The 13,363-nt window shown below is 36.4% G+C and overlaps 1 protein-coding gene across 3 annotated transcripts in view; it reads left to right on the forward strand.

Annotated features, from left to right (window-relative positions):
- Positions 1–13,363, forward strand: part of LOC145223363 (TOG array regulator of axonemal microtubules protein 1-like) — a 118,712-nt gene that overhangs the window by 14,672 nt on the left and 90,677 nt on the right. For all 3 annotated transcript variants that reach the window (XM_080089788.1, XM_080089782.1, XM_080089797.1), the window contains exon 4: positions 1,030–1,156. In XM_080089788.1, coding sequence (XP_079945914.1) covers positions 1,030–1,156 — 127 coding nt within the window. The remainder of the gene's footprint in view (positions 1–1,029; positions 1,157–13,363) is intronic.

Here is a 13,363-nt window from a genome sequence, read left to right on the forward strand (position 1 = left end):
CATATACGTAGCCGGGTGGAACTATTTCCTGATTTGTGCTGTCCAAAGCAAATATTGGCAAAAAGTTGCCCGCATTCTTATAGTATAAACCGGCCTTCGGTATTGAATGTTGGTGTCTTTTGATTTTAATACTGAACAAAAGTATCGATACCACTGAAATCGTTCGATACCAGCGACACCAAGTACTGAGTACCGGTACTCATGTCATCACTAATGTGGATAGCTATTAAATACAATGTTTGAAAAACACACATTGCCGATTGTGTCAAAAATGTGTGATGCGGGTGGCAAGTTCTGCAATGTCTGTGCACAGTCTTTCTTGAAAGCCACTTTATCTATCAAACCATACCTGCTTACTATCTTCTACTAGAAAAGATTTGTTTTAAACCAATGATACATTGATATGAGAGAGAACTTTTGCATTTTACTGTTCTCTATGTGAAGTACATACCTTTTATTAGCTTTCGTTGCTTAGGAAGTCACCTAAGAATGTGTCATGTGCAATGATTTGCAACATCTGCATTATAACAAACTTGATTCCAAAAAAGAGAGAAGAGAAGAAACAGAGAGTAATACAACATTATGAGTAAGAAAATACACCCACTTGCCCTTAAAACTTCCTCCATTTTAGCAACATCTGTCTTACTACATTTTTTTACTGCTATGTTATTATGGATCCCCTTTCCTGGAGGGGCGATTGGGATGTGAATGTTTTTTTGCACAATGTGTGCAAAAATGTCCAGGTCAAAATGTGTGCACATAATCTAATAAACATGGCTGCCATCAACATAGACCCCGAAATAAAGACAACTGAAAAATTAAACCATACGAAACGAAACAAATATTTATGAACAAATCAATTTATTTTACATGAGCAATGACGCATCGCATCCCATATTTTTTTCATATTTTCTTAAATGATGTTACAAAATCTTGGCGTAAAAAGTGTTTTGCTATGTTATACAACAACAGATTTTGGAGGAATAAGATGTTTGATTTCTACTAATTAGATATGTTTTCTTCATAAAGATTGCTGAACATGAAAAAATGGAAAAAAGGCCCCCTATAGTTCCAAAGAAAATGTGGGAGGTAGAATCTACAAACAAGTCTTTTAACTCAAGCAATAAACAGAAACCATCTACAATAAAAACTGAAGGTAAGTGGTTTAATTATGGGTCTGCTCCTTCCCTGTCCGTATATTAATATATACTTTTTTGGTTTGTTCATTAATATATACTTTTTCTGTTTAGTTTGTTCATTGTGTGTGGTCAAAAAAGGGTGCTTTAAGCTTATTCAACATTACACACACTGGCGCCCACTTGTGGGGAATCTGCGTCGCTAACTACGTCATAAACAAGTTTTGCGTTAATTTATGCACATACAGTTTTGTAGTAACTCTGTTACTACTGCACATTCGCCGACTGTCTAGTTTGAACAGACAAACCTTTCTGAAAAATCAAACAACGCATATTGTTACGTCACAAACGTATACTTGAAGTGTTATATGCAGGGTTGCCATACCGTCCTTATTTCTAAGATTTGTCCTTATTTTGAAGGGCTGTATCTTAGAAAAAAGTTTTTGTCCTTATTTCTCCGAACTGTCCTTGTTTTTGACTTGAGTGCACTAAGTGGTTTCTACTATCAAGGAGTTGGAACAATTGTTCCTGGCAAAAAAATATGACATGTGATATGTCAAGGCTCCTATAAATGCAAAGATTTTTTCAAAAACGTTAGTTTCGTTTCATATGAAATTCCAATTGTTCGTGTGTCCTTATTTCGAATTCCATGTCGATGGCAACCCTGGTTATATGCAATGAGCCATTGGATAAAAACATGCAAGAAGTGTTTATTAAAACTCGGTCAGCAACATCGACAAAAATTGACATCATTTACAAAGGGGGTAGCCAATTTTTTTCAGGGGAAGCCAGATAACATGAAAATTAGACGGCCACATAGCTTACAGCGCCGTTCCGCAACTGTGGTCTACAAAGCACTTTTGTTGGACCAGCAGGAGCTACAATGTTATTGAGAGGTAGCGCTACTGTCGAACAATAAAATTATGTGGCATAAATTACTAACTTCTTGTTTATGTCATTACAATTAACAAAGAAAGGCACCTGTATATGCACAGTTACGAAAGCATTGATACTTTAAGTCTTGTCTGTGATGTAACAAACTGTTTTAGGTCATTTTTATGCGTCCTGTGAAGTGTAAAATTAGGTAAACCTAACACCACATGTTGTTGTGGGAACACTTCCGTAGCAAATTAACTTGTTACGGTTAACTCGTTTTTTCCAAATTATATATTTAGAACAAATACCTTCGCGGGCTTTAGTTTGGTAATACCTGATTTAAAATAAACTAAACTTAAATGCATTACATGCAATTTGCTGTGTAAATAGAAAACATGGTTGAATCTAACCAAACGACCTAGAAATGTAAGAAACGATTAATATAATGGCTTTTTAGAAGCATGTGCGCCTTGTTGCGGAAAAATAAAACATGCTTTGTAATAATTGTTGCAGGGACAGAAAAAATGTATTACTGTATAGTTGGGTCGGCATCAGCTGCTAATGTTATGTATACCAGTACAGAAACACTGCAAAGGGTGGTGTAACTTGCGACGTTCAGTGACATCCGGGCTTAAAATATTTCCGTCTTTACCGAGTTATAAAATTCTGCCTCCCCGCCGATTTTAGCAATTGGGTGCCTATGATTACACACATGTTAGTTAGTTATCCAAAGTCGATCCTCCTAATGTTTGAGCCCCATGATTCAGCAGTTCACCCACAGGACCTTACAACTTTTTTTAACAGCTATAATTAAAAAAGTACATGACCTTGGAGTTTCATTCTTTGTTGGTGGTACATTGTAAAGAATTTCACAGAATTTTGTTACCTTTAGAGAAGTCTCATGGGAGTGATTCACTGGAGTTTTTTTTACTAAGTTTGTGAATATATGAGAATATGACAATGTAAAAGATAGTAAACAAACTGTTCAAGTTTGAGTTGATGCTTTTTTAATAATTTGTCCTTAAAAAATCTAAAAATAATCGCACCATTTTATGCCATGACCAATTTGCATAAACAAGTGTGTGGGACCCCATTCGTTTCTGCATGCAAAAATATCCATGTTAGTAGGTCAAATGGTGTTGTTAGTAAATCAGTAAATAAGATATAGAACAGGCATGGGTGGATCTAGACGGGGGTGTTTGGCGCATTTAAACAATGTTAAATCCAACTAAACAGTTTAAAACGTTCAATGCTAAAGTGTTTATGACCTATCAAACACGTAATTGTTTGTCACAAATATTCGATCGGTGTAAATCAAACCATGTTGTTAAGGTACATGTAATTGCCAACTTGTTAATGCTTGGCTAATTTATGCCTTGCATAGAAACCAATTTTATTGGATTCGTAACGTTGCGCAACTTGAAAGGTGAACCACCGTTTCAAAAAGGCGTTCAGTCCTTCAAAGGTTCTTTTAAGCAAATAATGTATTTATGGGTCCCCTTCCCTGAAGGGGACACATATTGTTTTTGTCTATATTTTTTTTTTCTTTTTTCTTTTTTTCTTTTTTCTTTTTTTCTTTTTTCTTTTTTCTTTTTTCTTTTTTTCTTTCTAACGCAGATTTGTTCCCACGTTTTGGTCAAGAAAGAATGGTTCAAACTTTTTCAAATTTACACACATTATAGGTATTGGTCTAAAGATGGTCCATCTGAATTTTGACCCCGTTTGATCCCTCGGTTCACCCACAGCCCCCAAAAAACGTGAAATTTTTACCGCGGATTTGTTCCCATGTTTTGGTCAAGAAAGAATGGTTCGAACTTTTTCAAATTTACACACATTATAGGTATTGGTCTAAAGATGGTCCATCTGAATTTTGACTCAGTTTGATCCCTCGGTTCACCCACAGCCCCCCAAAACGTGAAATTTTTAGCGCGGCTATTGTTCCCACGTTTTGGTCAAGAAAGAATGGTTCAAATTTTTTCAAATTTACACACATTACAGATATTGGTCTAAAGATGGTCCATGTGAATTTTGACCCCGTATGACCCAGAGGTTCACCCACAGGCCCCCGAAACGTAAATGTGTCTAACGCTCGTTTGGTCAAGAAAGACACTGTAGGCAGAAGTACCAAGAGAGTAACTCCCTGGTTTGCGATAGCGGGAGGGCTCAGCTTGACGTCGGACAGACGTTTTACGAGACGTTGTTTCAGTGATTAGAAATCAACTGTTTTGCACAGCAATGCTATGTCGTTTTATTAAGTTATCACTCACATTTTTAGTTTTGGCGAAGGTTTTACACCTATGACGTGATTTAAGCCTAATAACTGTGCTTCGGTTTTGTTTATGTCAAGAAAAACTTTGTTAATAAAAGTTAAAATGAAAAAATTAACTTGACTTTTTTGCCAAATAAGTGTTTTTTTAAAATGCTCGCTGTCAGGTTGGCCGCCGCATGATCACGGGTTACTTAAGGTCAACTAGTCGGTATTACAAACACAGCTCAGAACTTTCTTACGTAGCGTTTTTTTGACAATCAATTTAGGAGTCAATACTCAAGGCATGTATAAATTAGGCTTAACAGTATTGTTGAACACGAATGACGGCGTGCTATTGAAAACTGTGTCAAAAGGTCAAACAGTCGTTTGGCGTGTGCACCCTGAGAGGTTACTACAGGTCAGTGGTACTCGTTTTGCAAAAGAAAGTTAAATGAAAAACAATTTGTTATGTATACACTTGTAGCAAATTGCTTTTTAATTTAAAGTGTCTGTAACACAACTGTTACAGCTTTCTAAAAAAATTGTGTTCAAAACCCGACCTTGGAGGACTATATCTGGGTCAAAGCAAGAGATTAGATTTAAGTCTTTGTTACGTTTTTTTAATTTTGTAATTACATGACAATAATAGTGCAAAAAGAATACGAACAATTTTTTTTATTGTTGGGTTAATGCTTTCTAAAAATTTGTCCTTAAGAATGTAAAAATCACCGCAACATTTGTTTACTGTAAATCCGCACAAACGCGCGTGTGGGGACCCGTTAGTTTTTGTTTACAAAAACAATCATATGTGTAGATCAAATGATGTGTATAGTAAATTGGTAAATATCGTATAGAATATATAAAATGGAAGTATATCAGAAAGCCACTCTTCTAGTTTTATTGCCTGACAGTCACGTTTATCTTGCAATAGCGGTTTTGCTGAGTAAGCTACATAGTAGAGCCAAGAGCTGTAATTGGAAATTTTAACAATTTCGCTAAAATCAAAAGTTGTTTTTGTTTTTTTGTGGATTGGATAACAGGTAATAAGAGATGCCGCTCGCCTTTGCGGCTTGCTAAAGTTGCGAGTTAGGTTGAGGTCTTGTACTTTCTGGTTTGGACTTGCTTGCAATTATGGACAAAGCACTCTGCCACTTAAAGGTCGTTTTAAACTAGGAAATGAAATTGGCAACGAAACAATTACCTACTTGCCATTTGATGTGTAAATTAAGTATTTCGCGTAAGGCGTATTGTGGTATAAACGCGTTGAATTTTTTCTAGCAACATCAGAACAGAGCGATTTCAAAGGTGCATCGGGGTAATAATACTCAGGTCTCAAAACGTGGAGACGATTAAACAGCAAATTCAGGTTTTAGTACAAAAAAGGTCCTCTTTTTGCGGCTCACCAAGAAAATTTATCGTTAAACATTTTGTGTTGTTTGAGAGGTGAAGCAATGTCGAAAATGATCAGGGCAGGAACTATGGGTTATGTTTTTGAATTTATAAACAATGCAACATCGCTTTGTGTGTCCATGATAGTAAAACAGTTTTTCCCAACCCCAAATCTCTGTTATGTATTATGCACTGTGTAGTTACAAAAGTGATACCTTGCGACCGCATTATTTTTTTGGGGGTGAGTGATGTCAAGGTTATGACATTTTTTAGAAAGGGGAATACCCAAATCGCATCATACAACGTCAGTATCACATCAGGAAATTTCCCAAATACTTGTTGGACACCCACCTTAATTTTTTTTAGATCCGCCCCTGAGAACAGGGGTGCAAAAACTTTTTCGGAATTTAAAAGTGCGAAGAAAATTAGCATAAATGTTTTTGTGTATGTGTCTCGTTCTACCTAATGCACAACCATTTTGCTATTAATAGCTATATTGCAGGTTCCTATTTTACAACTGCCACCAAATGTCTCAATGTTTTTGTTTATAATCTAGTGATTAAAAGAATTTTGATTTAATCACAATATTCCATTTGCTTGTGCCTGAAAGTGTATGCCGAATTCATAGATTGATTTGAACAGCTTGCTGATCGATCTCAATTTGTAATGACCCCACTATCTAAATTGTTAAGTTGGGGGTTGCCTGAACATTTGGCACTGTTTGCCAGTTTTTAATCAGACACCTGGCGAATTGTCATTAGAATTGCTGCTTTAGGAAATCAGTGTTTTGGCTCGTCTCATATGTTCTCAGATACAAACAGCAAACGTTCAAACCTGATGCAGAGATTGTGTTGCAATGGCAACTGAGTCAAAAGTCTGTTTGAAGTGACTGTTCGCAAAATTAGTTGCAGAAATAGCAGACTAAATCGGATGAGTAGCGATGCCGCACATAGCATCAGGTATCGGCGCTGATACAGTATTATTGGGCCAACCCTAACTACAACAACATTTGTTGGTTTGTGTTATACGACGCATCATTCGAAGATAGGAAATTGCGACTTTAGCTTTTTGTTGTGGAAAACTTTTTTCTCCGAAATATTGCATAGCTACAAATCTAATAGCTACAAATCTGTTATAAATGTTTGTGCCACGTTAGTGACATGTTGTTAAGTGCATGTGCGTTGCAAATTCTTTTGGAGACACACATGTGCGATTGCACCATACCACGACGATTAGCATGTGTGACATCACATTTGCGCCAAACATGTAAGACTGCTTTGTATGAGACTAAATGTTCTTTTTAGTTTATAAAAAAAGAGTATGGAAACCAAGTCTTCAATTGATGACAGTCATGTCATGTCATATTAATTGATGATTGCACCTTTAACACAGTTTGCATAGCATGACGTTACAGTTAAAAAATTAAAAGTTCAGTATGTATGCGACTAACATAATTCGGTCGCGGCTGTATCCAAGCGTGTTTTTTGAAAACAATATTGTGAAGTGTTTTCTATCATCAATAGACGGGACAATACATCAATGGTATATATATACCAGTGGTGCACTGTGGCCCCAAAAAATAACTTTCGGGCATCATGGCCTCCTACCCTGTATGCCTTTTTTGCTCTCCTACCAAAATTGTTGTAGCAAATTCAACTTAACTGTAAAGTCCATGATCTATCTGGATATTTTTTTGCTAAAAGAACCTCAGTATGGACAAATAGTGTGGAAAATGGTCGATTAAATTAGGAAATTAAATCATTTGAACATACACTTAATTCTGTGCATTATGGGTCCTAGTTGAGAACCACTGGTGTATACTCAAGTTGAGTCCACATATACTTTATGTTGATGGTAGAATAATGCAGTGTTTTTTTTACCAGGTAAATGATACTTGCAGAGTGAATAAACTTTCTGAGTTTTTTGAGGTGCGAATGAAATGTTTTGTCTAGTGATAGTGGTCCAAAATTAGCTAGCGTCGTTGACAAAGATTAACTACTTTATCATAGGTGACCAAAATAGTGTGAGTGCATCATTTTTGTAACAAGATGAAGGTTTCTTGTGATAAAAAATTGCTAAAACTCGGTGATTTAAACAGTTGTCACTTTATGCAAACGGGGTGTTTAACTTTTCAATTTAGAGTAGTTTGTTCTGTTGCAGTTAAAATATTACTTTAGTTCCACAAAAGTAAAAGTGATTCACAACTTAAGAGAAACAATACACAAAAACTTGTTTTTTAGCAAAAACAAATCAGTTAGTCTCTTTGATTTATGCTTGAAAACACATTCTGATATATTCAATGACTTTGGGTAAATTTGGGACCTTCAAAATTTGAAGTGCTGTAATAACAATGCTAAATGAAAAATTATTTATGACTAGATAAGTGGGTGTTTAACAATGCAAAGTGGATTTTAAAGTATTCTTTTAAGGTTGTCAGCATATTATCATGTCAGTCTTGTATTTGTCATTCAGTGAGTCTCAGATTTCTCAATAACGATGCAACCCCTTTTTTTGTTAATTTGTTGTATGTGTTAAACAGGATGTATCACTGGCAAATTATAAGTCAGTGATTGTTTCTGAAATTATAACTTTTTGGATAGCACTTTTGTTGGCATCATTTTAGTGTTGCTTAAGTTAAGTTATTATATTAGTATTCGTTGCTTAATTGATTATTAGTTCCCGCACTCAGTTGTATTGCATGTCATAGTAAGTGGTTCTCAAGCTTTATTTAGGCATGCCCCTTCAAAGTGACCCTCAGGACATGGGGCCTTCTGCTCACTAATACCAAATTTAAATTACAAACCCTCCAAACTTAAGGTTGAGTCTAGGGTGTAACTCCCAACCAGAGGGGAATTCCTCCCCAAGGGAGGGATTTTAAAACTTGAGGGTACAAATTTACTTTAAATTTTACATGTAGTTTGAACATAGACACTTAAGTTCTGGGAATATCACCTGTGAATTTGAAAAAATACCCAGTTTTAAATGATCTTTTTATGAGTTTGTATCTACTATGCAATATACTAAGGAGGAGGAATTTGCCGAAAAAGGTTGGGAGCCACTAGTGTAACATGATAGGTGTTAATTTCTCAAAACAAACAAATGATTTAAGTTCCATTATTTTAATTCAGGAGTTTTGTCTAATGACCCTCCATGACAGCAGTTCTCAACTCATTTCACGCCATGGGCCACCAGTCCAATTAAATAAATATCCTGGACCAGTCTATTGTTAAATAAGCATGAAAAAGCATCACCATCAGCATGCTGGCTTGAAATATGTTCATTAAGGGTCCCTTTCCCTGAAGGGGACACATATTGATTTTACTCAAATTGTTTGTTTTCTTTCTTTTTTTTTCTTCCCAAAGTTTGTCCGACTCGTTTTTCCATCAAATGTTTGATGGATTTGGCTGAAATTTACACAGATGGTAGATCTAGTTATGTAGATGTGCATCCCACTTTGTTTTTGTTGATAACCCCAGTATTTACCACGCTAGCCCCCTAAAATGGGTGTTTCCCCCCAAAGTTTGTCCGACTCGTTTGGCCATCAAATGTTTGATGGATTTGGCTGAAACTTACACAGATGGTAGATATATTCATGTAGATGTGCATCCCACTTTGTTTTTGTTGATAACCCTAGTATTTACCCCACTAGCCCCCTAAAATGGGTGAGTTTTTAAACAGTGTCAGAATTGGCTGAAATTTGGATTTCTTGTATAGTATGCCATTTATAGGTGTCGATTGTTGTGTTCAACCCTGTAGCCCTAACATTTACCCCACAAGCCCCTAAAGTGTAAAACGTATTTGTATGTTACTGAGCACCACAAACGAAAGATTTCTTTGGTGCAATAGGGCATCAGCTCGTTGGTAGGTTGCTTGGTGGACGTTTTTGCGCCATGGCAGTTAGGGGCTTGTTAACAGCCCCATGACATCAGAAACATTAACGGTTGTTGCTCAAAACACCTCTAGTGGTCGAAATTTTAAACATTGGCAGATTGGGCTGAAATTTTGCAGTACTATTGATTGAGTCATTGTGGTTTTTATATATTTTCTAGTTTGTGTGTCGAACCCAATTAGTTACCCTACTAGCCCCCTAAAATGGGTCAGTTTTTTGAAACGTTAAATAGGACATACTTCAAACAATATCTGGGGTGAATCTAATTTTATAGTTTGTATGCTACATACACTGGCGCCCACTTATGGGAAGACGGGAGGCGCCGCCTCCCCGGGTATTTGCGTCGTTGACTACGTCATAAACAAGTTTTGCGCTAATTTATGCACACACAGTTTTGTAGTAACTCTGTACTACTGCACAGTCAACAACTGCCTAGTTTGAACCGACAAACCTTTCTGAAAAATCAAACAACGCATATTGTTACGTCACAAATGTATACTTGAAGTGTTATATGCAGGGTTGCCATACCGTCCTTATTTCTAAGATTTGTCCTTATTTTTTACAATTACAAGTCAAATCCCTGCTAAAAGTAAACCTAGACCTGGGCTGTCGTGAGATGCACTACGTGTTTTCTACGAACAAGGAGTTGGAACAGATTGTTCCTGGCAAAAAGAAATATGACATGTGATATGTCAAGGCTCGTATAAATGCAAAGATTCAAAAACGTTTGTTTCGACATGAAAGTCCAATTTGTTCATGTGTCCTTTGACATGAAAGTCCAATTGTTCGTGTGTCCTTATTTCGAGTTCCATGTCAATGGCAACCCTGGTTATATGCAATGAACCATTGGATAAAAACATGCAAGAAGTGTTTGCTAAAACTCGGTCAGCAACATCGACACAAATTGACATCGTTTACAAATGGGGTAGCCAATTTTTTTTTCAGGGTGAGCCGCATAACATGAAAATGACATTAGACGGCCACATCGCTTACAAGCACAAACGCAGCGCCGTTCCGCAATTGTGGTCTACAAAGCGCTTTTGTGGGACCAGCAGGGGCTATACAATATTATTAAGAGATAGCGCTACTGTCGAACTATAAAATTATGTGACATAAATTACTAACTTCTAATTTATGTCATCACAATTAACAAAGAAAGGCAACTGTACACGCACAGTAACGAAAGCATTGATACTTTAAGTCTTGTCTGTGATGTAACAAACTGTTTTTGGATCATTTTTATGCGTTCTGTGAAGTGTAAAACTAGGTAAACTTAAGACCACATGTTGTTGTGGGAACTCTTTGGTGGCAAATTAACTTTCAACGGCTGACTCGTTATTTTCCAAGATATATATTTAGAACAAAAACCTTCGCGGGCTTTAGTTTGGTAATTCCTGATTTAAACTAAACTAAACTTAAATGCATTACATGCAATTTCCTGTGTAAATAGAAAACATGGTTGAAACCAACCAAACGACCTAGAAACGTAAGAAACGATTATTATAATGGCTTTTTAGACGCATTTGCGCCTTGTTGCGTAAAAATAAAACATGCTTTGTAATAATTGTTGCGGGGATGAAAAAATGTATTACTGTATAGTTGGGTCGGCTTCGGCTGCTAATGTTATGTATACTAGTACCGAAACACTGCAAAGGGTGTAACTTGCGACGTTAAGTGACGTCCGAGCTGAATATTTCCGTATTTACCGAGTTATAAAATTCTGCCTCCCCGCCGATTTTAGCAAGTGGGCGCCTATGGCTACATAGTATTATTATTAAAGCCCAGTGCCGATCACTGTGTTTTACCTTACAACACCCGACTTTCTCATGGTTATCTCTTGAATTGCATTATTTTCAACTTTGCATGTGTGGGGACCCATGAGTTTTTGCCTGCAGAAATAACTAAGGTTATAAAAGACGATGGCTTATATGGGACCCAATACAAAATAAGCATAGGAAATATATTAATGTTTTAAAATAGGTTATAGTGTATTCCGTTTTCTAGTTCATAACAGTGCTTTATCCTGAACTGTATGCAGGACCAAACCTAATGGTACAAGCCAGAAAACCAGTCCAACTTGCAACTGTCTACAGCTTAAGGCACATAATACAACGTCTTCTATTATTGCCCGAATACTATCCTGTTTACTAAACCAAATGGCAACTGCAAGATAAGCATAACTGTCATGACATCAAAATAGCAAGCGATTGAGTAGGACGGAAGTTGGCAACCTTTTTGTACGTGCAGGCAAAAAAGTAGTGTCCCCGTTCCTGAAGGGTACACTTGTTTTTTGTCTATATTTTTTTTATTTTTTTATTTTTTCTGTCTAACGCTGGTTTGTAACGCTGGTTTGGTCAAAAAATAGTGCTTCCTATTTGTTCAAATTTAGATAGATATTAGTTAGTAATCCAAATTTGATCCTCGTTTGACCCCAGAGGTTTGACCCTGAATGACCCAGCGGTTCATCCACAGGCCGTCATGTATTTTAAAAAAAACCTTAAACTTTTTTTTGAATTCACCCATTTTTTACCCCTTAAACCCCGAAATGTTTTAGTTTTCGGTCAGAAATACAGGCCCCAACATGCTCAAATTTTAGTAGATTACATTAGATTTCAAATTTTAGTAGATGGAGTAGATTACTCGTTTAGTATTTAAAATTTTGCTTTAATCGGCCAAATGGTTACCTTTGCAGCCCATATTATGTTTACACTGTCAGTCAGACAGTAATCCCAAGAAAGTAATTCACTGGTTTACGATTACGGCGGTTTATTGCAGAGCAGTATAGCTCAGCTTGACGTCCGGACAGACATTTTGCGAGACGGTCGTTTTGGGGATTACAAATCGGCTGTATTTGTGCAGCAAAGCCCTGTCGTTGTTATTAAGTTATCACATGGATTTTCAGTTTTAGCAAAGGTTTCACATCTAAGACTTGATTTAAACTCGATAAACATGCTTCGGTGTCATATATGTCAAGCAAAACTTTGTTGATCAACATAAAGATAAAACATAAGATAAACTTTGCGTTTTCAATCGGGCAATAAATGATCTTTAAATCACAGTACGCCAGGCCCATTGAAGGTGCCATACCAATCCCAGTAATGAATTTATGTTCATCTTAAATCAGTGGTTCCCAACCGGGTCCTCCCTAGGGAGGAATTTTATGAATTCAGGGGAGGAATTTCATAAAAACTGTAAAAAAAAATTCAGTTGGAAATGTAACAGAATATTTTTGCATATACATTAGGGATATGCATTATAATTTGGATCCGGTTCACATTTGAAACCGGTTGGTTGTAAAGGGTTCTGAAATAGACATCTATTTATCTTCTTGTATATACGGCCGCATGCTACGTTTCAGGCACTTAAATTAATTGATTATTGTCATTACAAAGTCCATTGTTTTAACATTTTTGCTTTTGGCACTCTGGCTGTTGCTTAGTTGCTTAAAAACTAAACAGTTGACAGTTAGTAAACAGTATGTGTAATGTAACTAGATTCTTAGTTGCATATCATTGTTTGTGTAGATTTTAGTTGTAGCCTAAGTTTTAGTCAACTAGCAGTATTTAAAAGAGACGAGTAGTATAAAAAGAACTGTGCCGCCAATACAACTACTTTCAGAGCGCAAATTTCGCATTGAGTAGTAATGTGAAATAAATTGATATTTTAAATTGCTAAAATTTTGTATGTTATATTTGTTTTTCATCTTATGGGGAGGAATGAATAGTTCGAAAATTGGCAAAGGGAGGAATGTAACAAAAAAGGTTGGGAACCACTGTCTTAAATGATCTTTAAATTCTCGTTGTCAGCTGCATGACCACAGCTCAC

Source organism: Phallusia mammillata, chromosome 1 (genome assembly GCF_965637545.1).
Source record: "Phallusia mammillata chromosome 1, kaPhaMamm4.hap1.1, whole genome shotgun sequence".
In the NCBI taxonomy this organism is placed as follows: domain Eukaryota; kingdom Metazoa; phylum Chordata; class Ascidiacea; order Phlebobranchia; family Ascidiidae; genus Phallusia; species Phallusia mammillata.